We start from the raw sequence: 23,109 nt of genomic DNA, 5'->3' as shown, positions 1-23,109 counted from the left end.
CTGGAAATCGCGTTCAAATCCACAGATTCGGGCATACTTTTACAAGACTGCCCCCCGGACTCCCCTCCCCCTGCAACTTCATATGTCAGTTGCAAATCCAGGTTGTCACCTGTCCTTCTGACTGCCTGGCCGTAGTTTGGGGGTTCCAGTGACAACCCCCCCTCCTTGGAACGCAGACGCCCATCAAAATTCAGATTGTTTTCTGGCCGACTGGCTACAAATCACTTTTCCCTGACCTTCTCCCCATTTGGATTCTATTAATTTGCTAGAGCGACCCACGGAACTCAGAAAAACTTTTCACTTACCAGATGACTGTTCTTGCTGTAAGAGGATAGAATTCCGAAACAGCCAGGAGGAAGAGATGCTTAGGGCAAGGTTACGGGGAGAGAGTACAGGGCTCCCATGCCCTCACTGGGAAGAACTGTCCCCAAACTTCCATACGTTCACCAAACTGGAAGCTCTCCAAACTCGGTCCTTTTGGATATTGCGGAGGCTTCATTAAAAGGGCAGGCTTGATTAAGTCATTGGCCGTTGGTGATTGGCTCAACTTCCAGCCCCTCGGAGGTTGGGGGGTGGGGGTACTGAAAGTTCCAACCCTCCAATCACAGGGTTGGTTCCCTGGCAACCAGCCGCTGTCTGAACCGGAGGCCCTAAAGTCACTTCATTAACATAACAAGAGACACCTTAATCACTCTCTTTGGAAATTGCCCGAGTTTTAGGAGCTCTGTGTCAGTAAGGGGGAAGAAGACCAAACATGTGTTCATTATAAATTACAGTATCACAGCATGTTTTAAGAGCCCTCAGGGCCCTTTAAAATGACTTTGTATGTGAAATGTAACACATATTTACACAACAATAAAACTGTCAAAATTAGAAAAATAAAAACCCTCCGGGGTCAGTCGTGATGGCCTCCAGACTCCCCGGGGTGGGGATGTGTGAGATGGGTAAGGGCAGATGACCCATGGCTTTACAGCCTCCGAAGTCGGAGGTCCTGTTCAAATCCTGACTCCAATTCTCATGAGCTGAATACCACTGGACCGGTGCCTTCCCATCTGCAGCTCGGTTTGCTCATCTGTAAAATGGGGATGATAAAGACATTTCCCCCCACCCCTCCGTGAGGTTGCTGTGGGGGGTAAAACTCTGTAATTCATGGAAAGCACCAAGCACAGAACATCCAGAGAGCAAAGATCCAATACAGGCTTGTGTTTTAAGTAAACTCAGGGCTGTAGGGGAGAGCTGCAGAGGTGAAATCCTGCACCCTGTTTACAAATGCAGGAATAGAGGCCTAAACGGGGAAAGCTGCGCAAAATCACATGGCAGGTTAGTGGATGAAACAAGACCAGCACCTGGGGCAAGCTGGTTAAACATTTAGATGCTGATCCAGCGGGACGAGAGCATCTTAAACCCCTGCAAGTGGAGAAAACACATTTTTGAGGTGCCTGCACTTCCGTCTTTCACCAGTAGGTGGCGCTCTCCCCCCACCTACGATCAAAGTAGTCAGGAAAAGCCCGAAAAACTAAGTTTAGGTGGAGAGAATTTTCTACCTCTTCCCTAGGATCCAGCAAATATGTCTAACAAAGAGCTATCCATATAAACCCCAAAAATATCTAACAAAGAGCTATCAATAGACACAACATCAAAATGAGTAAAAAAATAAGGTTCAGACCAATTACATGTAGGGAAGCCTACTTGTGTTGGTTAAGAACGAGGATTCTTGAAGGCCAGGGGTCTGCATTCAAATCCCAGTTCCCTGTTTACCAGCTTTCGCATCTTTTCTTCATGCTTCAGCTTCTTCTTCTGTAAAATAGCGATAATAATATTAACTACCTCAAAGTGTTCGTTGTTGGGAGGATTAAACACATTGGCATTCCCGTAGGTGCACAGTCATCTCTTATGGTGGCTTTAATTTGCATTTCCCTAGTGTGTAATTATATCGAACAGCCTTTCACATGCTCATTTGCCATTAGCATAGCTTCTTCCCCGAAATGTCTGCTCAGATCCTAAGCCCATTTAAAAACATTTTTGGTTGTTTTATATTGGCTTCAAGAATACTATGTTTTCTGGATACAAGTCCGTCATCAATTAATTATATGCTTGGCAAATATTTTCTCCCAGTCTGTGGCTTGTCTTCATTCTCTTAAAAAATGCCTTTTGAAGAGCCGTTCTTAATTCCAGTGAGGCTCCGTTTGTTCTTTTCTCTCTTACGTGTTGTGTTTTTAACATCACTTCGGAGAAATCTTTGCTGAACAGAAGGTCACAAAGATTTTCTGTTTCTTTCTAGAATCTTTAGAGTTTCAGGCTTTATGTTTAGGTCGGTGGCCCATTCGCAGTTAGTTCTTGTATGTAATTTTGGTATACGGTGCAAGGTGTGGGCTGAAATTCATTTTTTTAATCTATAGATATACAGTTGTTCCAGCACCGTTTGTTGAGAAGACTGTCCTTTCCCCACGGAATTAAGTCTGTGCCTTTGTTGAAAATCAGTTGACTGTGAATATGTGGGTATATTTCCGGATTCTTTAGTCTGCATTGATCTCTTGGAAGTCTGTGCTCTCCCATTGATCCTTGTCTGTCTTTGTGCTGATACCATACTGTAGCTTTAGAATAAGCCTCGAAGTCAGAAAGCCTAAATCCTCCTACTGTTTTGCTTTTCAAAGTTGTTTTTGGCCATTTTAGGTCCTTTGAATTTGCATTTAAATTATAGAACCAGTTTACTAGTTTCTACCCGGGGTGGGGAGGGGGTTAGAGCCTGCTGGGATGTTCATTGGGGTTTGCTTCGACTCTAACCTTCAGCTGGGGAAGAAGTGGCTTCTTAGCACTCTTGAGGTTTCCGGTCCACAAACATAATGTAGCTTTCCATTTAGGTCCTTCTACATTTCTCTCAGCAAGATTTTAGAGTTCTTTTTTTTTCTTTTTCTGGTCTTCTGTTTCTTTTTGGAGGTTTTCTGTGGCTGCATCTTCAACTTCACTGATTTTTTTCTTCTTCATTGTCCCAGCCTGCCTCGTTATGGGCTGAATGTTTGTACCTCCACCCCGACCCCCAGTTCGTCTGTCGAAACCCGGACTCCCCATGTGATGGCATTAGGAGGCGGGCCTTGGGCAGGTGATGAGGGTGGTCGTGCCAGCAAGGGAACCTCACCAGAGCCCACCATACTGGCACCCTGATCTCGGACTTCCAGCCTCCAGAACTGTGAGAAATCGGTTTCTGGGGGGGCGCCTGGGTGGCTCAGTCAGTCAAGCCCCTGGCTTCATTCAGCTCAGGTCCTGGGATCGAGGTCCGCTCAGTGGATGGTCTGCTTGTCTCTCTCCCTCTCCCCCCCACTTGTGCTCTCTCTCAAATAAGTAAATAGAATCTTTTTTAAAAATACATGTTTATTGTTTATAAGCCCCCCAGTCTGTTGTACTTTATGGCAGCCCCGGCTGAAGGAAACACCCCTGTAATCCCATCTTGTGTGTTTTGCATCTCAGACAGACTTTGTCGTTCCATCTTCTAATGTTCAATTCAGTTGTGTGTGTGTGTGTGTGTGTGTGTGTGTCTGCCATGTCTCTGCTTACTGTGTCCTGTTTGTGGTCTAGCTTCTTGAGTTCATACTCTCCTGCTGCTTGCCTGCCTGGTAATTTTTATTAGATGCTAGGCACTGTGAATTTTACCTTACTGAGTGCTGAAAAATTTTCTCTTTTCACAAGTATTCTTGATCTTTTCTCTGGGGGCAGGGTTAATTGACTGGAAACATTTTTTTATCTTTTGAGATCGGGCTTTTCAGCTTCACTCTAGACGGGACCAGAGAGGCATTACGTCCGGGGCTAGTTTTGCCCTAACCCCGAGGCAAAAACCCTTCTGAGTATTGGACTTGCTGCTGCCCAAATTATGAAATTGTCTACTGTGGTTGGTGGGATGGAGATCTATTCCTAGCCCCGGGGGAGCTCTGGGGATTGTTCCCTCTAACCCTTCGGGATGATTCCTTCCCCAGCCTAGGGTGGTGTCTTCATGTACCCTCCCCAGTGATGCTCTGCTAAGAGGGACCCTCTGCATATCTCCAGAGCTCGCTTTGGGTAGCTCTCTCCTCTCTGACACTCTGTCCTTCAGACCCTCGCCACACTGGTGTCCCGCATTCCCAGCCCTGTCTCTTCAACTCAAGGAGTTCCCTGTCCCTGCGCTGAGGCCTGGAAGCTTTGCCCAGGCAGCGAGCTGGGGTCATTGTATGACTTGCTTTGTTTGTTTCTCATCCCTTAGAGATGACTCTCCTTCATGGCCTGATGTCCAGTGACTTCGAAATCATTGCTTTATATATTCTGAGTGTTTTTGAATTGTTTCAGTTGGGAGGGTAGAGCCAATCTCTATTATCCAATTTTAGCCAGAAGTGGAAGTCCTATTAGGGTATAAGTATGGAAGATATATATAATACCCACTAGACTGTCTATACCATATACATGAGCATATGTGAAATACATACTATGTATGCATTAAAATAAAATCTTGCGAATGTGTGTATATATATATATGGAAGGCTTAACCAAAAAGTAAAAGCCTCCCTCTGTGTCTCTCACCCCTCAATTCCACTCCTGTCCCCCCTAAGGGTAATCACCCTAACGCGGGTTCCGCTGTTTCCTTCTGGAAGTGTTTCCGTATGTACAAGTTACACATATATATATCATACCGTGTAAACAGTCTTGTATCTTGCTTTTCTTCCCTTATATTTTAGAAATTAATTCTTACCAGCTACAGGTCCATCTTCTTTTTATGCTGCATTAAAGCATAAAAGCCATAAAAACTATGGCTTTTTATGTTAGCCATCCTGTATTGAGGGGCCGCAGTTGGTTCTGCCTTTATTCGTTGCTACGATCAATGCAGCAGTGAACACACGGCCCCGTGTGCACGCACTTAGCACTCATGGAGGCATGTATCTGCGGGGAGATTTCCAGAAAGATTGCTGGGTTATTAAGACACCAGCCAGGGCTGGTGCTCTAAGCTCCCAAAAGATACCCTTCTTTAATCCGAAGTGGGGGAACATGCTTTATTGTGACATGCAGGTTTGGGTTTTGAATGATACAATCTGACATAGATGCTGAGTTGAAAGCAGCTTCTTTCCGGATTTTCTGTCGTCCCCCCCCCCCCCCGTGTGTCCCTATTTTGCTGTTTTTCTAAGCACGGCTTGGAGCCACCTCCAGTCCCCAATTCTGGCTGCCGAGCAGGTGCAGGTGCAAGATCCCTGCCTACCCACAGGGGGCGCCCAAGGAATGCTTGCCGATTTGATTTGGCGGCTGCAGGAAGTTCTGTGGCATGCCGCTGCTCCAGCCATCCCTTGAGTAAGACAGTCTAGATGCTTTTCTTCTGTAGGTTGCTGGGCTTCCCATTAAATTCACAGACGAGAAAAATACTTGTGGTGGATGAGAGGTCTCTCTAATCTCTAACGTATTTGCTGAGGTAGATAATAGTTTTAACACTCCTGCCCTCTCTACAACAGTATTTCAGGTAATGGTTTTGTTCCTGGTTAGTTTGGATACAACGGACAAATACAGAGATTACCTTTCAGTTTCAAAGACACTGAGTTTAGAAAAGAGTTCATGTATGAACTAAAATGCCCACTTTCCAAATAAAAATATCACACTTCGAAGGTCACGCTGTCCTTCACCGTTGTCTGTTCTGGGCACCGGCGATCACACAGAATGACAGAATGGGGAAGTTGCGAAGTTCTGGTTTCTTCCCATCTGGGCTCTCCTTGTATATCTCGAGTCTACTGTCTGAACACAGGGGTGCAAAACACCCCAAGGGGCTGGAGACGAAAATTGCGCCCAAAGAGAGCACCTACTGATTCCCAAGCATTAGGAACTGACTCTCAAAACAGAGTGTAGGGAGCTTGCATGTGTTGGGGCTGACTGAACCCCGGGGCTAGGGGTCCTCTGAATTAACTTCTACGTATACTCTATTCAATAGGGAATAAGCAATGAAAATTAGCAATTTTATTTTTATTAAATTTAAAAATTTAATTTAATTTTATTATAGCAATAGAGAATAAGCAAAAAAAAAAAAAAACTACCCAATTAGAAACTTACATTTTATTAAAACACAACAGTATCTTAAATAGAATTATCACAGGACCCAGCAGTTCCCCTCCCTGATATATATTCAAGAGGATTGGAAACTTGGACACGAATGTTCGTAGCAGCATTATTCATAATGTCCAAATGTCCATCCACAGAAGGATGGAAACACAAGAGTGGTCCATGACACAACGGAGTATTATTCCAACACAAAAAAGAATAAAGTACCTGCTATGACATGGATGAACCTTGGAAATGCCACGACCCCTCCCTTGGTGAGGCGCTGCTAAAAGTCAGAGTTATACTCCAAAGGTCTTACTTTTAGTATTTGTCACTTGCTAAATTTTTAGAAGTTGATTCCTTGAGTCTTTTGGACTGGGCGGGCAGGCTTACCATTCCTTTTTCCGTGGAGGTAATAGCCACCTGTTTTCAACTGACCTTTCTCACTTAATAGCTTCTGACGTTCTGTTGCTTCATTCATCCACCCACACACCCACCCACTCATCCATTTTTTTCGTTCATTCAACAAACCCCAGTTGTGCACCTGCTATGTTACAGGTATTCTACCAAGTGCTGTGGATGCAATGACAAGGAAAATCCAAACAAGGTCCTTTCCCTCCTAGAACGTATTTCAGAGTCTCACTTCAAGTGTGTTCCCCGGACCAGCCTCCGCTGGGGACTTGTAAGAAATTCAGCATCTCCGGGCCTGCCCCAGCCCAACTCAATCAGAATCTGCTTGCATGTGCTTGTATCTGCATACACGATCTCCAGAAAAAAATAGAAAAATCTGATTATAGTAGTTATATCTAGGAAGACTGGACATAGCTAGGGGCGATGAAAGAAATCTTTTTTTTTTTAAGATTTTATTTATTTATTTGACAGAGAGAGAGACAGCGAGAGAGGGAACACAAGCAGGGGGAGTGGGAGAGGGAGAAGCAGGCTTCCCACTGAGCAGGGAGCCCGATGCAGGGCTCGATCCCAGGACCCTGGGATCATGACCTGAGCCGAAGGCAGACGCTTAACGACTGAGCCACCCAGGCGCCCCACGATGAGAAAAATCTAAATCTTACTTTATACCCTTAGATCTTGGTCACATTGTTATCTTTGGACATGAACCTTTCATGCTTCCAACATACCCTGAATCTTTTTGGTCCATTTCTTGGCTGCCCTGGATGTGTAACCACTTCCTGTGTGTGGTGTCTCATCTTAAAGGACCCTACAAAAGAAAGCGTTGTAGGTGTGGAGGGGGTCCAGAGCCCACCCTACAAGATGGGGGTGGGCGTCAAGGCTCAGTTCTAAGTTCTCTGTGGAAATTCAGTGAGTATATGTAAACATCAGATATACAGAAGGTGCTTAATGTTATCTTCCTCTTGGTCCTCTATAGCCACTGTTTTCGGTCGTAATTAGGGAGAGAATTCCCCTTGACCATCACACTTCACTAACAAGGACCACTTATTTGAGGGTTAGGTTCTTCTTTTTCCCATATCAGAAGGGGGAAAGGCCCCACACATCAAGTACCCCTCTTGTTCTGAACCTTGAGATCTTGTTGCTGCTCCCACCAGCCCAAGAGGGGCAGGTTTCTTGATGGGTAAAACCATTGGTAGAGAACAGAGGGTTGAATACTCTTTCTGGCACAATCAAGCTCTTGATTCTAGATGCCCGTTCGTTCGTTCATTCATTTGTCAGTGTGCTGGGTGCTGGGACTTAGTGGTGAGCCGGACAGACATGGTCTCTGCCTCACAGTCCCCCCCCCCCAACACCCTCTTTACTGAGTTAAGGTGTATTGAAATACGGCTTATGTAAGGTGAAACTTACCCTTTCTAGCAGACAGCTCTGTGGGTCTTGACAAATACGTGCAGCTGTGTAACCCCCACCACAGTCAAGACAGAGAACGCTGCTATCACTGCCCCCACGTTTTCCCATGCTCCTTTGCTCCTTTGTGGTCCCTCCACCTCCCCCCACCCCCAGCCCCTGGGGGCCCCGATCTGTCTTCCATCCACATGGATCTGTCTTTGCAGAATGCCATCTAAGTGGAATCCTACAGGATGTGGTCTTTTGAGTCAGTGGCTTCTACTTGGCTTAATCCATTTGAGATTCCTTTTTTATTGCTGAGTAGTATTCCATGCCCTGGACGCTCCACGTTGGTGCCGTCTTGGGGATAAAGAGGGGAGGAAGACAGCTAACCTTGACCAGATGGTCCCTGGGCTGACAGAGTTTACTACATTTTCTCCCAGAGGCAGAGTTAGGCGTGAGAGGCCGATCTGATTATTAGGGAAAAATAGATCAATGCATTTCTTACACCTCCAATTCTGTGGCTTGAGAAAGTCCCCTTCACTTTGTTTTTTTTTGCGTGCGTTTCGATTGGGACAATATGGCTCCAGCCGGCCTGAAATGAACAAGGGCCCCAGTAAAGCCCCACTCCCCCAGGCTTTATGACAACAGTGCGGAGTCATAGAGGTCCGGCCCATCCCTAAGAGAAGATCCTTCCCCTCCCTGCCGTGCCTTGGCCCCTCAGAGTTTTGCCCAAGGGTGGCTGATGGGGGAGGATGGAGTTTCTTGGAACCACCCAGACGACCAGTTACTGTGGCCCCAAGAAAGCCTGTGGCTTCAGTGCCCTGCCCCCGGCCGTGCCGGCCCCGGAGATCCAGGAATGTTACCAGCCCTATTACCTGCCTGGGTACCGCTACCTCAACTCAGGGAGACCCAGCCTCTTCTACAAGATCTCCAACGCCCAGACCTGCATGGATGAGGGAGCGATGTGCCTCAGCGCCCTGAGGCCACCCACCATCCTGCCCGTGCTCCGCTCCGCGCTCTTCTGTCGCTACAGCCCCCATGACTGGGACAGGTCCAACAAGCTGCAGATGCGCGGGGCCGAGGCCTCTCGGCTGTGGGCCAGCCGGCTGACCGGCGACTCCATGCGGCTCATGCAGGACAAGGACCAGCTGACCCGCCAGATGCAGGAGGGGACCAGCCGGAACCTGGGCCAGAGGCTGTCCGATATTGGCTTCTGGAAGTCTGAGCTGGGCTACGAGCTGGAGAGGCTCCTAAACGAGAACCGCAGCTTGGAGACAGTCAAGAGGCGGCTGGAGTGTGTGGCCGAGGAGCTCAACTGTCCACTGCAGGTGAGTGTGGGTGAGGAGGGGGCATGGCAGCCGCTGGGAGGGCAGCCCTGGGCGCTCCGCTCTTCTCCAAGGAAGGTCGAGGCCACGGGCACTTTGCAGGTCGGTTCGCGCTGCATCATCATCTGCGATCAGTTCCTATAGCCCAGGATTATCCCAGTCAGATCGGGGTTCCTCAGACTGAACCGTATTTCCTTTTCTCCTTGGGGTTATGTCAGAACTGCAGAGGTTTTATCCAGACATTCCACACGTGCCTGTGTGTGCGTGTGGATGCGTGCACGCAGGGCGCTCTGTAGAGGGATATACTTAAAATAATGGCTGTATTTTTTCTCCATAGCCCTAAACATCTTCTAACATACTCTCTAACTTATGCATATATTTATTTATTGTTTTGCTCGCTGAGCTAGAATCTAAGTGCCACGAGGGTGGGGATTTTTGTCTGCTCTGTCACCAGCGTGTTCCAGACAGATCCTCCGCTGTGCTGGGCGGCATGTCTGTGTTGGTCCTCCATTGGCCGATGGCCCGTTGTCTGGGTCAGTGTTCTGAATGTCTTCCCAGCCTCCTACAGTGCTTGGCATATAGTAGGCACTCAGTAAGTATTTCCTGAGTAAACGAATACGTATCTGGATGCAGACATGCTCGACGCTCCTTTGTCTCCAGTCACATCCCGGATCAGCTAGGACTGCTTTTGGCGGCATGTAACGGACACCTGACTGCCGCTCAGCCAAGGCTCAGCCAAGTCGTGATGAGAATTCCAGAAGGAAACAGCAGGCTGCTGCAGCCTCCACTCGACGCCGGAGGGGAGGGGACCCAGGAGCCTGTGTTTCTGCTCTCCTGTCCTCAGCTTGTGGCTTTTGTCCTACTGCTCGTGAGGAGATTTCATATCTCCTGTTGCAAGCTCCTACTTGCAAGGAGCATATTGATCTCATTTGAGGCAGGAAGATAGGGGCAGGGCAAAGGGCGCCCTGTGCCAACTGTGTCAGGGAATGTCAGTTTTCTGGAAGGGAACATCCTGCATTTCCAGATCCCTCAGGAGACCTGGCACCGAGCGCCTCTCCGACATTATGGGGACTCCTACTGTGTCCCTCTGCCCCCCAGGTTTCTCCCCTGAGAGGAGAGCGGGCAGGGGGACCTGAGGCAACAAAACCTACTGCTGTCCTCCTCTGCTCTCCTCACCCCTCCAGCCTGTCTGGGAAACCCGGCTCCGTCTGGTCACTGGTGCAGCTCCTCTGACAGTCACGTGGTGGCTTGGCTGGGGGACCAGAGATCTCTCTGCTCCACTGCTCCCTGTCTCCAGGGCTGCCCCCCTCCTCCTGGACAATGATGATGCCTCCTTCCTGTCGTCCTCTCTCCCGCCCCCCTCCCACCCATCTTCCAGCTAGAGGGGGCGATTTTAAATATGAAACTGGATCTCCACACTCCCTCACTAAAACCCCCCTCAATGCACCCTGTTAACACTGAAATTCCTCGTCACCCACTCCAGCCCCTGCACAGCCCAGGCCCTGCTCACCGCTCTAGCCTCACCTTCTCCAGTTCCAGTGGCTTCCTCTCTGCCCCTCCTCCTACTGCAGGGCCTTTGCACCTGCTGTTCCCTCTTCCTGGCACATTGTTCCGCTTCGTCTCTGCTGCTTCTGATAATTCACGTCTTAGGCTGTCACCTCCTTAGCGAAGTCCTACCCGGCCAACCCCCTACCGGTTGCTCCCCACCCACCCACATCCCCCTGACTATTCGCATCCAAGCCCTCTTCCCACTGAGAAATGATTGCACCGCTTTGTGTGTTTACTTGTGTGTGTTCTCTCCTGTCTCTTAGAGCTCCTTTAGCGTGGGGACCCTCCGATTGGGTTGATTGTGGTCTCCCTAGCACCTTGATGGGGTGTGGTCGGAAAAGGGGCTCAGGAAATTCTTGTGAAATCAGTGAACCCCTCTCCCCTCCTGAGTTCCCAGATGCATTTGCATCCCAGCACCAAGACGTGGGGCTCCCTTGCTTCCTTCTCCCTCCTGCTACTCTTTGTGACATCACAGGCTCGTGGCCCAATCACCAGGCTTTCTCAGCCTCTCATTGCAGGAGCTCCCCTGGGCAGCCCCTGCTCCGGTCTTCTGTTCCATGCCGCTCATGGGCCCACGACCATTGCAAGGTGCGTGGCTGTGTGACAGGGTCTCACTTGGCCTTGGACACATTCCAAAGCCCCACCCCCACCCCATTTACAGATCTCCAAAAAGGGATTTTCACACACATTCATAGGTAATATTTATTGAGCATATTCTGAGTGCTTTACATTTGTCGAGCCAACTTAATCTGCACGGCAAACCTGGGAGATATGCCCCCGTATTCTACCCATCAGCAGGCATGGCATCCCGCGGTCCCCACGGAGGGGGAAGGGGAGGTGAAGCCCACCCACAGGCACAGTGATGAGGCCACACGGAGCATCCAGGTTTGCTGGAGATAAAGCAGATCACGGCAAAGATGGATGTGAGTCGCCTGCGGTCAGGGTCTGCATTATGGGTGCAGGGCAAACACACTCTTTCCGGCTGCTCCCTACAGGTTGCTCTGGAGTGTCTGTACCATCGAGAGAAAAGGATCGGGATCGATTTGGTCCATGACAATGTGGAGAAAAACCTTATCCGGGTAAGATGCTTCCTGGGTCTGCCCAGTCGGTCATAGAGGTTTCTGAGCTGCCTACCAGCAGCAGAAGTGACGTGTCACCCCACGCAAAGTCGGGGCTCAGAAAGCATTGTTGGGGGCCTGTCCTGCATGGAGAACAGGGAGAATTGCAGTCATGAGACCCTCAGTTTTTATCTCCAAAATGGGCATCGTCATAATACTGATAATAACAATAATAAAGGTAGCGTTTATGGAGCACCTCCTATATGTCACATACTGTACCATTTCATATGCATTTTTTAATGTAATGATAAAACAGTCTACAAATGAGCACTTGGCACATAGTAGGTGCTCAATTTTCTTCTAATCGGGAAGCGTATAAAAAAGGAAGAAAGTAAGACGAGGAACGTGGATCCTCCAGAGCTGACCCTTACCTGTCTGGCCCGGGGATCAGGTGGGATGAGGCAGGAAATGGACCCCACCTTGACATTTCACCTTGGGGGGGAGGGGGGGTCAAGGGTGGGCGGCGAGAGGTAGGGGTGGGGTCACTCGCCTGGGAGGCCGGGGTGCAGTGACTTTCTAAGGGGTGCTGCTCTTTTTGACATTTTTCATTGCAGGAAGTAGATTTGCTAAAATGTTGCCAAGAACAGATGAGAAAACTAGCTCAAAGAATTGATATCCAGATGCGGTAAGAGCTGCTTCCTCTTCCCCCTCTCGGGGTCTGTTTTGGGTTTCCCTGGTTTCCGGGGGGCAAGCAGACGGGCTGTCCGTCTCTCGGTGGTTCTTTCAGTCAGTGGTGTGCTGGCAAGGGTTTTAACAACCAGCACTCCAGGGAAGAAAACGAAATCCTGCTCTGTCGCATCAGCCAAGGTCAGTGGTGTCAGTCAGTGCTGTGGCCACCATGGCCGATCTCGGTCTCCCCGTGTGTGCCCCAGGTCTCCGAGACCCAGAACTTCACTGGCTGCTCTTTTTGCACGTAGGGCCTTGACAAAAGAAATGGGCCTCACTGAGGCCCCCCCCCCACTTAGCCTGCGGCTTTCCCGTGTGAGTTCCGAACTTGGGGAGATGGCAGAGAGCAGGGGGCGTTGGGTATCAAGGAGAGGAGGGGCCAGTGCCTCTCCAGAGGGGAGCTGGTGGACGCCTGGAGCCCTGAGTCTTCAAAAGCAATCAGCTTTTTGTTCTTGGAAGATGACATAACCGGTATCATGACAAGGCAGGAGGCTCCCCTGCATAATTAGAGGGAGGCCTGAGTTTTACAGGGCTTGGGGCCCCTAGCTAAGCCCTTGGCACTCGGCTCCCCTGGACATAGTCTTCCCTCCTGAGGCTGGAGCTGGGCACGGCCTTTAGCTCTTACGGGGCACGCTGCTCTGCTGGTTTCTCCTCATTTCCTCAGACACAGCACGAAGAGGCCTGGTCGCCTAGCCCCAGCTGCCCCTTCCGGCTGCGTGGGGCGTGTGGGTAACCTGGATGGGATGCTGAGGCATTAGGCAGCTTGCAGACAGGCCCTGGGGGCTGGCCGTACCCGCCCTCCCAACACACACAGAGCAGCCCCTCGCCTCCACTGAGGACTGGGCAGCAGGGACAGGGTCACCCAGGGCAGTGTTGAAAAGCTCCTTGCAGGTCTATGGGTGAGGTCCAGGCCGACCGCAGAGGCGGAGGTGTAGGAAATGAGGTGCCCACATAGCAGTGGTGCGGGGACCGGTGAGTGGCCGAAAGCAGGGCTGATTTCTGTCATGTGCACACCTCTGACCTGATAGCTGACAAGTCCACCCCCCACTTGGACTCCTGTTCGCCTCCTGTTTGTCTGTAAGTTAATGTGCTTAAAAAAAAAAAAAAAAAAACCCAAATCCTTACATACTTGTATATAAAAAACAAAGGGAGCACTTCTGGCAGGCAAATGTCTTAGTTGTGTTTTTCTTGCCCTTATTTTTATGATCACCTATTTTGGGCAAGAAAGAGTTTTCCGTTTGTGGTTGACATGGGGCTATGGCAGAACTTGGTGTGGGGGTGATGGAGGGCTGGATTTTGGGAACTGGGACAGTTTGAGCTGGCAGAGTAATAGAATCCCAGACCGGAAATTGGGGAGCTGGACCCTGGAGGGGAAATCATTCCAAGATGAGACTGGCTCGTGCAACCCCAGCAAAGAAGCAAGATGTGGGAGAGTAAGGAGAGCTGGAGAGACGGAGAGGGACAGACACAGAGCAAGAGGAAAAGCGAGGGAGGTAGGCACCAAGAGGTGAAGGCGGCTGAGGCAGGGAGGGTGGTGGAGAGAACGTGAGCTTGTGGACAGGCATCCCTCCCCTTTGCCAGGAGAGAGCCCGAGCCACCCTCGATAGAGGCTCTTTGACCTTGGGCAGTGGCCCGCTTGTCAGAGGATGCCTGTCTTCTTGAGGAAGCAGCTCGTGTTGCCAGGACTCCCTGATTAACCTGGAGCCGGCCAGAGCCTCAATGGGAGAGCCTCAGCGTGCCCTTGCCCCCGTGGGGAGGCTCCACCACTGACCCGCTCAGGTGGCCTCCCTGCATCTGGGCAGAGCTGTGCCCCTATCTCACCGGAAGCCCCAGGAAAGCAGAAAAGCCTGGGCAGAAGCCATATCAGGGTTTTTGCTTGTAAGCCAACAGCAGGGTGAGCATTGGCATAGGTTGGGCTCTATGTCATGGGCCAAGAAGGGGAGACAGGGGCCGCCTCCTCTTTCTCCAGGCTGATTCACAAGGGCCAGGAAGCTGGGCCAGCCAACCAGGGATTCTGAGGCCCTGGGTCCCCTCTAATGCTCTGGCATGTTTCTTTTTTACATTCTGCTCTTCATGTTCCAGTTCATTAAGCAGGCCAGGGCCCCATTTCTCCATTGCTCTGCCAATTCAGAAGTCCCCAGGGGCCTCAGGATGGTTCCTCCTATCCCATCATGACTCCCTGAGCATTCCGGTAGGTGGGAGCCCACCATCAGGATTTACTTTGCTTGCTTCTGGCCTCACCAACATCCAGTATCCATAGCAGAAAAAGAAAGTGGCAAAAAGATGAACAGAGGCAGATGGGAAAGGGACAGAGAAAGAAACACAAAGTCCCTAAGACAGAGAGAAACCAAGAAAGATGAGGCAGAAAGAGAAAAATCACACACACACACACACACACACACACACACACACACACCCCGTGTAAAATGTGCGCTGCTCACTTTAGCTGGTGTGTCTGGACATCAGCTGGCTTAGTGAAAGTTATCCCCTTTTTATTCCCTGTCACCTCGAAGCACTTCAAGGACACGGTCCCAGTCGATGCTCAGGTGTCTTTAACACTGACTAATCTTGTTTCAATCAAGACAGACACAGAAAGGTTCAGGCTTAGAACCTTCTGGAGCCAACATATTCTAGCTAGGATTCTGTTAGTGTTTACTTAGTATTTATGTTTGAGGTGACCTTTTAACAGAAGGTGCTACTGATGGTCATTTAAAGACAGCGATGTAGATTTTCCCTTTAGAAATACTCTTATCTAGGGGCACCTGGGTGGCTCAGTCGGTTAAGCGTCTGCCTTCGGCTCAGGTCGTGTTCCCAGGGTCCTGGGATCGAGTCCCACATCGGGCTCTCCTTGTTCAGCAGGGAGCCTGCTTCTCCCTCTCCCTTTGCCTGCCGTTCTGCCTGCTTGTCCTCTCTCTCTCTCTGTCAAATAAATAAAAGCTTAAAAAAATACAATTATTTATATTTTAAAAGTGATTGTTAAAAAGTAGTAAGTAACTTATAGTGCAGGTACTTTTGAGAATATGGCAAGAATCATGAAAGTAGTTCTCCAGGGTCTGGAGGTTGGCACACGGTGGCTTTTAAGTCTAAGCTTCCCAGCCAAGATACCAGCCCTGCAGGCCCAAGTACTGGCCCTGTCCACTGTGCTCTGCCCCTGACTCCGCCCAGTCTCTGATTCCACCCATCCTGACACTCCAATCTCTGGCTCCGCCCGGTCCCTGACTCCACCCAGTCCCTGATTCCACCCATCCTGACTCTCCAATCTCTGGCTCCGCCTAGTCCCTAACTCCGCCCAGTCCCCCGATTCCACCCATCTCTGACTGTCCAATCTTTGGCTCCGCCCAGTCATTGACTCCGCCCGCTCACAAATGCTGCCCAGTCGCTGATTCCACCTATCCCTGACTGTCCAGTTCCTGACTGTCCAATCCCTGGCTCCCCCCAGTCTCTGATTCCACCCATCCCTGACTCTTCGATCCCTGGCTCCGCCCAATCCCTGACTCCGCCCAGTCCCTGATTCTGTCCAGTTCCTGACTCCGCCCAGCTCCTCACGGCGTTCAATGCCTGACTCTGCCCAGGGCATGTTTCAATACCAGGCTCTGTTCAAAATGAGAATTCATATCTTCTAAATCACGGCAGCCCAGTACAGCTGGAGGGCCATATCTGGCCTACTACCTGTTTCTGTAAAGTTTTATTGGGACATAGCTATGCCCATTCGCTTACATATTATCCAAGACTGTTTTCTGTGTAGTTGAGTGGTTGCAACAGAGACCATATGACCCACAAAGCCTAAAATATTTAGTATTTGACTTTGCGGTAGATATTTGCCTACCCCTGTTCTGAATGACAACAGATCTGCTTGGATTGGGGCGGGGAGGGAGAAGTGTGGGAAGGTTGTGGGTATGTAGTGGGGGCATCAGAATGGGAAGAGGGCAGAGAAACCACTGGGGCTAGACAGAGCACCCTTCTGGGAGTCCAGAGACTTGGCTTTCAGCAATGGCTCTGCACCACCCTCCTGGGTGACCTTGTGCGAGGGACTCTGGGTAAGTGCACAATCTCCAGACAAATCCTTGCCCCACACAGGGATAACCGAGATGCCCAGCATGCTCTGGAGAGGGACCTCGAGGACAAAACCTCAGCCCAGTTTATCGATGAGAAGTGCTTTAACCTGAGGAACACGTCAGACTGCATCAGCTTCTTCCATGGCATGGAGAAGGTCGATGGCACGTAAGTACTGGACTCTTGGTCCCCGTCTCTGGCCGACCTGATGGGGAGTGAGGGCTTCTGGGTCTGCTCCTGCCAAGGAACCATAAAGGGTCATCATGCACCAGTCAAGTAAGAAGCAAAGTGGGTGAGTGGGGATCCTTGGTTGCAAGCCACAGAATCCAATTCTAACCAACTTAAGACAAGATGGATTTACTGGAAATTTGTGGGGGAGCCACAGTTATCAGGAGAAGGCTGGAGGGGAAGGTTCTAGCAGCATGAATGAGCCAGGAAGTGGGAGCTAATCAGCTGTATTGTCAGAGCATGAATGTCTCCTCATTTTTGCCCCCTTTTGCCCAAGATTCAAATTCCAGCAAGAGGGTGCAAGAGATTGGCTTAGGGAGGGTCACACAGCCACCACCACTGGGCCAAGGCATGCCGGGCACCCGGATTGGCAGTTCCACCAAACAAATTCAAAACAGAATGGCTGTAACCAGGAGGAAGAGGGATCCAAGCTTAGCTGGGAGAGCCAACTGGACCCAGGCTGCCTGGCTTCACATTCAGCCTCTATACTCATGCTTGGGGCAAAGTACTTAATCTCTCTGGGCCACCCCCCCCTCTTCTGTACAGGAATAAAAATAGTGCCCACCTCCCAGAGTTGCTGTGAGTATAAAAAAGTGGGTGTGCGGGGCGCTGAGCACAGAGCCTAGTGTGGGGGAATGACAACGACTAACATGTATTTGAGTGCTTGCCGTGTGACCTCATTTTCTTGTCACAGCAGCTCCGAGGTAGGTGCCTTCTGTGTGCCTGGCTCTGTCGTGGGCATGTCACTGTTTCTGGAATTTCAGGCAGAAGGAAGGCATGTTTTCCCAGTTGGCAGGCAGTCCAAGGTCCGGGATAATGAGGGTTAGACAGAGCAGTGCTCTGGGTACAGGGAGAGGGTGGTATCTATCCTGGTCTCTTAAAAAAAGGGGGGAGGGGATGCCTGGGCGACTCAGTCAGTTAAGGGTCTGCCTTCAGCTCAGGTCATGATCCCAGGGTCCTGGGATTGAGTCCTGCATCAGGCTTCCTGCTCAGCGGGGAGTCTGCTTCTCTCTCTGCCTGCCACTCCCCCTGCTTGTGCTCTCTCTCTCTCTGACAAATAAATAAAATCTTAAAAAAAAAAACAACCCAGAAAACTTCTAGCACAATATAATGTGCTGGGCACGTAGTAGGTGTGCAGTGTTTGTTGAATGAGCAAATGAATGAAAAGAGGGAGGGAGGGAAGAGAGAGAGGAAAGGATTTTCATGGCAATCTCCTTGGCCCAAGCCCAGGGCCACCTCCTGGACCTTAGTAAATATCAAAGTGTTGCAGTGAGCCTTTGGGGTTTCGGCAGTGGCAACCGGGGGGGGGTCCTCCTCCTCTTCCTGACAAGGCGATCCCACCACCCCATGGTGCTGGCTATGTGAGCAGGACTTCAGGGGCCTCAGGCCCCTCGGCCGAAGCTGCCCATCTGGAGTGGGAGTCTAGAGGGTTCCCTTCCCAAACAGATGCCTCCCTGAAATCTCGTGGCCAGGGCCTGGCAGAGATCGGGGCGGACAGCAAGTGCTGTAATCACTCACCACATGTACTAACCCAGGGCTCTCTGTATTGGGAGTTTTCTTAAAGCAGGGCCGTGTCTGGGCAGGCGAAGGGAGACCGAATGCAGGAGCTCTGCTTACCCAATTTCTCGTCGCCGCGGGTTAACCGATGAGTGATGGTGCCGACAGTAGGTGCCCTTTACCTGATGTTTGCTGAGGGCTAGGCCCCGCTCTTTGCAAACAGCGTCTTGTGAATCATAAACACTTACCAAGCGCTTGCTGTTGCCAGATGCTAAGATAGTGGTTTCACATTTAGTCCCTCACCAACCCGAGGGAGGGGGTAGACACCATTATTATCCCCATTTTACAATGAGGAGACTAAGGCTCAGAGAGTTGAAGCGACTGGACCAAGCTCATGCAGCGAGTGGGAGAGCCTCAGTCTGAGCCCACGTTGGACACGGAGCCCGTGTGTTTTACCTCGGCACCTTCCTGCCTCCCAGCAAAGCCCGCTGCTGTCTCCTCCATCCTTAGAGGACACAGGCCCCACAAAACACGTGCCCCTACTGAGGCACACCACCTTCCAGCAGACAAGCTTCCTCTGGTACATTCCCCCCAGGGAGAGTGTGATTGAGCGGGTTATTTTCCCTGGACAGCACAGCTGTCTGCTCCAGAGGAGGGCGAGGGCTTAGAGCTTCCTGCTCCTGACCTTGACAGTGCCCCGTTCAGCCGTGGAGACACACTCCGAGTCAATGTGCGGGGTCTCTCTGCTGTCCCTGGTGCTCCCCGCGCCCCCTTCCTGGATTGATGGTGAGTAGCTGCGTGACCTTGGAAAAAATGCTTCACCTCTCTGAGCCTCGAGTGTTTGTTGGCTAAAAGGTCTGGGTCACACACCATGCCCTGTCCCATCTCCAGAAGACCAAGACACCCCCCCCCAACTACTGCTTGATTTTTTTAATTCCTGCCAAAGACAGACAAGACGATCACATATGATGTGTTCTTCTTAAAATTTCTATTCACCATGCAATCTAAGTGTGCTTTAAATGTCTGAAAAGAGACTTCTATTTTGGAAAATTGAGTGTCTCTCTCTCTCTTTTTTTTCTCCTGCCTGAGAAGGAAGATGTTTTATTTAAGAACTGGAGATTTCCCAGCTAGAAGAGACTGTAAAAAGTTACCCAGTCTGGTTTACCCCGGAACTGAAGGCAGCTCAGGGAAATGCGTGTCCCTCCTTCTCAGAGGCTTCCCAGAGGAGAAGATCCCCATGCCTGCCCGTACATCAGTTGTGTGGTGCAGGGGGTTACACACTCAGCCAGGAAGTACTTTCTGTTGTCTAAACTGAATCCCTTATGCTTCAGCGCCTCTGAGAAGGTTTCCCTGCCTGGCTTTTCTGATCGAGTCTGTGTCTCCGAGGTTCATTCCCACCCCCAGATCCATTCTCCCGCTGCCCTGATGTGAGTCCTGCAGCCAAGGCTGCCCACTGCAGACTGTCTTTCCATCTGGTTCCCGCTGGGGTTCAGCCAGGAGGAAGGGCGCCCGTGGGAGGCGGTGGGCAGGAGGAGGAGGTTGGGGGTTTATTCTTCCTGCCCCCTCCCTCTCCTCTGGCCCTCAGTGGTGACAGCTTTGTGCATTTACTAATCCCGGAGCCCCTCACCACCCTCCAGTCCTTTCTCTTTCCTTTTAGGACCCTGACAGGCACATAAAGCCAGGATTTATAAAACTCCATCAGCCTGTCCTTCCCCGGCTAAAGTCCCTCCTAGCACATATACTGTGTGTCAGTGTCTTCTTTCTTTGATGTCCGTCTTCCTCTGCTGGAAACGTAGCCCCGTGAGGACAGGGCTGTTGATGTTCTTGTGTCTGGATCTATCCCAAGTGCCTGGAACAATGCTTGGCGTGTGGTAGGCGTTCAGAGAACATTCGTTGAATGAGTGAGTCGGGGCAGGCAGGATGGCCGCGTGCTCATCGCTGAATTGAAAGGGGCTCTACAGCCAGAATGGATCCCCGATGCCTGCTTCTCGGCCAGTCTCCATGGTGTTGGTGGTGGTAGTGAGAAGGGAGTGCTTGGGAAGGAATCTCTGTCTCCTCCCATGAAACTCCCACCAAGCACCCTTTGAAAGATCAGTGCTTGCTAGGCTGCAGTTGCCTGCCCTGGAAAATGGGATAGGGGTTTGGATTCGCCCAGTGGTTCTCGACGGGGAGCAGTTGTTACCCCTGTCCCAAGGGACATCTGGCGATGTCTAGAGACATTTTTGGTTGTTACGACTGGAGGGCAGAGGGGCACTGTTAAACTTCATATAGTGCCCAGGGTGACCCCCCCGCAACAGAGAACGGTCCCGACCCAGATGTCAAGAGTGCCCAGGGTGAGACTCTGGATGGGGGGGTTCTCCAAGGCCTGCCTTCCACCCCCTGCCCCCGGTTGCTGTCTTGTGTTAAGTTCATCCCTGTGCCTCCTGCAGGATCTCTGTGCCCGAGAGCTGGGCCAAGTTCAGCAATGCCAACATCAGGCACTCGCAGAACATGCGGGCCAACTCCATCCGGCTGTGCAAAGAGGCTGAGAATCTCTTTGAGGCCTTGTCGGATCAGATGTGGAAGCAGTTTACCCACACCAACCTGGCCTTCAGTGCCCGCATCTCCGAGGTGACAGATGCGAAGAATAAACTGCAGACGCAGCTGGCGAAGGTAAGCGAGATGCGCCTGAGGACAGCTGTCTGCCCGACTGAGTCCTTACCTGCCTCCCAATGGTCTTGGCAGCATCTGGGCAAGCTGCCCACCTGCCCCGGTGCTGCACCGGTCCTACCGTCCCAGATCCAGGAGCCTGTCCCCCTCTCCCCGAAAGGGGAGGGGGCCGTGAGCGTCGCAGGGGGCTTCCAGCATCTGGGGTAGATCCTTCCCTGCTCCCCTGATGATGGAGTTTGGAGCTTAGCCTGGCTGTCTCACGGCCCCCAGGGTCCTTCATTCTATCTGAGGGCTTTGCAGTGGAACATGACCAGTGAGTGTGGGTACAGTTATCAGAGCCCCAGGAAATGGGCCCAAGCAGCTCTCTGCCCACATCGGCATCTTTGGAAATGTAACCTTTTGACCTTCAAAGGCTTCCATAGCATCAGGGGTGAAGGGCTGCCTGATTCTGTCACTATCTCCTTCTACTGCCATATCCCTTGCCCTTTCTACTGCTCCTATGGGAATGCAGCGTAGTGTGGTCTCTCACCTCCGGGGGTGGGGTGGGGGGCCCTCTGCAGGGAATTCATCCTCCCTGCTCTGCCAATGCTCAGTGAGCCTACTGTGTGCCAGACACTTGCCGGCCACTAGGAGTGAAAGGAGGGGCTGTGCAAACAATCCCCTGGTTCCTGTCCTCAGGGGACTTGCATTCTGGTGGAGGCTGTGAAATATGCATACGGGAAGGACTTAGGGATGACAGTCTGATGGTGGGGGGCAGGCAGGGGACTAGCCTTGAACCCGCATTCACAAGACAGAGTTTTAGATACAAAAATATATTATGTATACATTATATATATATATATATATATATATATATATATATATGGGGCAGTTAGGGGGCTGTATGCAAGGTTCAATGGAAATGAGACAGGGGAGGTGTAAGCCCCCCACAGACGCCACCCTATAGCCTCAGGTATGGAGGGGGCTGAGGAAATGGAAGTTTCTAGGGTGAGGGAAGAGCAAGGAGATGCATCAGGGCTTCTCACAGAGACCTTATACCGGGTGGCATCAGGAGCAGGTCACTAGGGAGCTGGGCAGCCAAGGGATGGTGGAAAGAGTATTCCCGAGAGTGGCCAGTGAGTGCAAAGGCCATGTGTGGGATGAGGTTGGAGCATGGGGCAGGTTCAGGTCATACAGGTCCTGGTAGGTCCTGGTGAGGAGTCCGGATTTACGCTGAGAACAGTAGAGAGCCTCAGAAGGATTTTAAGTCAAAGGCATTGGGATCCATTCTCACCCTTAGGTGGATCTCTTTCCCTCCTGGATGGAACAGGGTTGCAGGGATCAAGAGTGGACACAGAGAGAATGGTTAAGAGGCTGTGGAAGGTGTCCGGTGAGAAGGATGGCTGTCTGTGCCACGGTGGTGGCGTGAGATGGGAGGGGGAAGGGAGAGATGTGAAATAACTTGAGAAGGCAGAGTTGGTAGATGGACCTTCCCTCCCTCGTTTACTGAACATTTTTCTATTAATCTTCCCAAAACAGGGTTGAGAAACTTTTCCTATAAAAGGCCAGGTCCTATTTTCAGCTCTGCAGGCCTTTTGGCTTCTGTCACAACAACTCAGTTCTGCTCATGTAGACGGCCATAGATAGTATGGACACAAATGAGCATGGCTGTGTTCCAATAAAACTTTATTTACAGAACTCAGCAGTGGGCCGGATGTGGCCCACTGGTCGCAGTTTGCTGATTTTGCTGACTACCAATGCAGTTTTATGTAGTTCATCATCGCTCCTTCCACCCCATAGCATGTGGTTGGAAGCATGGACGGAGTGTGGTTGCCTGGCTGTGAATCCTGGCTCCACCATCTCTGCAACCCGGGACAGTTTCCTTAACCTCTCTGTGCCTGAGTTTTCTCATCTGTAGAGTGGGGATAATAATGGTTCTGACCTCAAGGCTGCCAGAAAGATTATCTGAGTCAATGTAGGGAAACCAACACAGTGTTTTATCCACAGTAAGCACTGTGTCAGTGGCTATGATTTAATATATTTAGTTGGTTTACTTGTCCATGTCTCTCCAGGACGTCAATTCTGATTCAGCTATGTAGCCACCTCCTTTTACTGTCACAATGGGGATTAGGTTTCGACACAAATTTGGGGAGACGCCTTCTGTCCATAGCAACCACTATGAAGTGTATAGTTCACTGGTGTAAGGTACCTTC

The 23,109-nt window shown here is 50.7% G+C and overlaps 1 protein-coding gene across 3 annotated transcripts in view; it reads left to right on the top strand.

Annotated features, from left to right (window-relative positions):
- The window catches only part of TEKT5 (tektin 5), a 49,482-nt gene that overhangs the window by 5,444 nt on the left and 20,929 nt on the right, over positions 1–23,109 (top strand). Inside the window, exons 2-6 of one of the 3 annotated variants that reach the window (XM_027610291.2) lie at positions 8,970–9,161; positions 11,702–11,785; positions 12,379–12,449; positions 16,568–16,711; positions 20,698–20,920. In XM_027610291.2, the coding sequence (XP_027466092.1) occupies positions 8,994–9,161; positions 11,702–11,785; positions 12,379–12,449; positions 16,568–16,711; positions 20,698–20,920 (690 nt within the window). In that variant the 5' untranslated portion in view covers positions 8,970–8,993. Of the gene's footprint in view, positions 1–8,520; positions 9,162–11,701; positions 11,786–12,378; positions 12,450–16,567; positions 16,712–20,697; positions 20,921–23,109 lie in introns of those variants that run through there. The other 2 variants (XM_027610289.2, XM_027610290.2) reach the window with 2 other exon arrangements.

Source organism: Zalophus californianus, chromosome 10, assembly GCF_009762305.2.
Source record: "Zalophus californianus isolate mZalCal1 chromosome 10, mZalCal1.pri.v2, whole genome shotgun sequence".
Lineage (NCBI taxonomy): Eukaryota > Metazoa > Chordata > Mammalia > Carnivora > Otariidae > Zalophus > Zalophus californianus.
The sequence above is the reverse complement of the archived record's forward strand: the minus strand, read 5'-3'. Positions and strand labels throughout refer to the sequence as shown.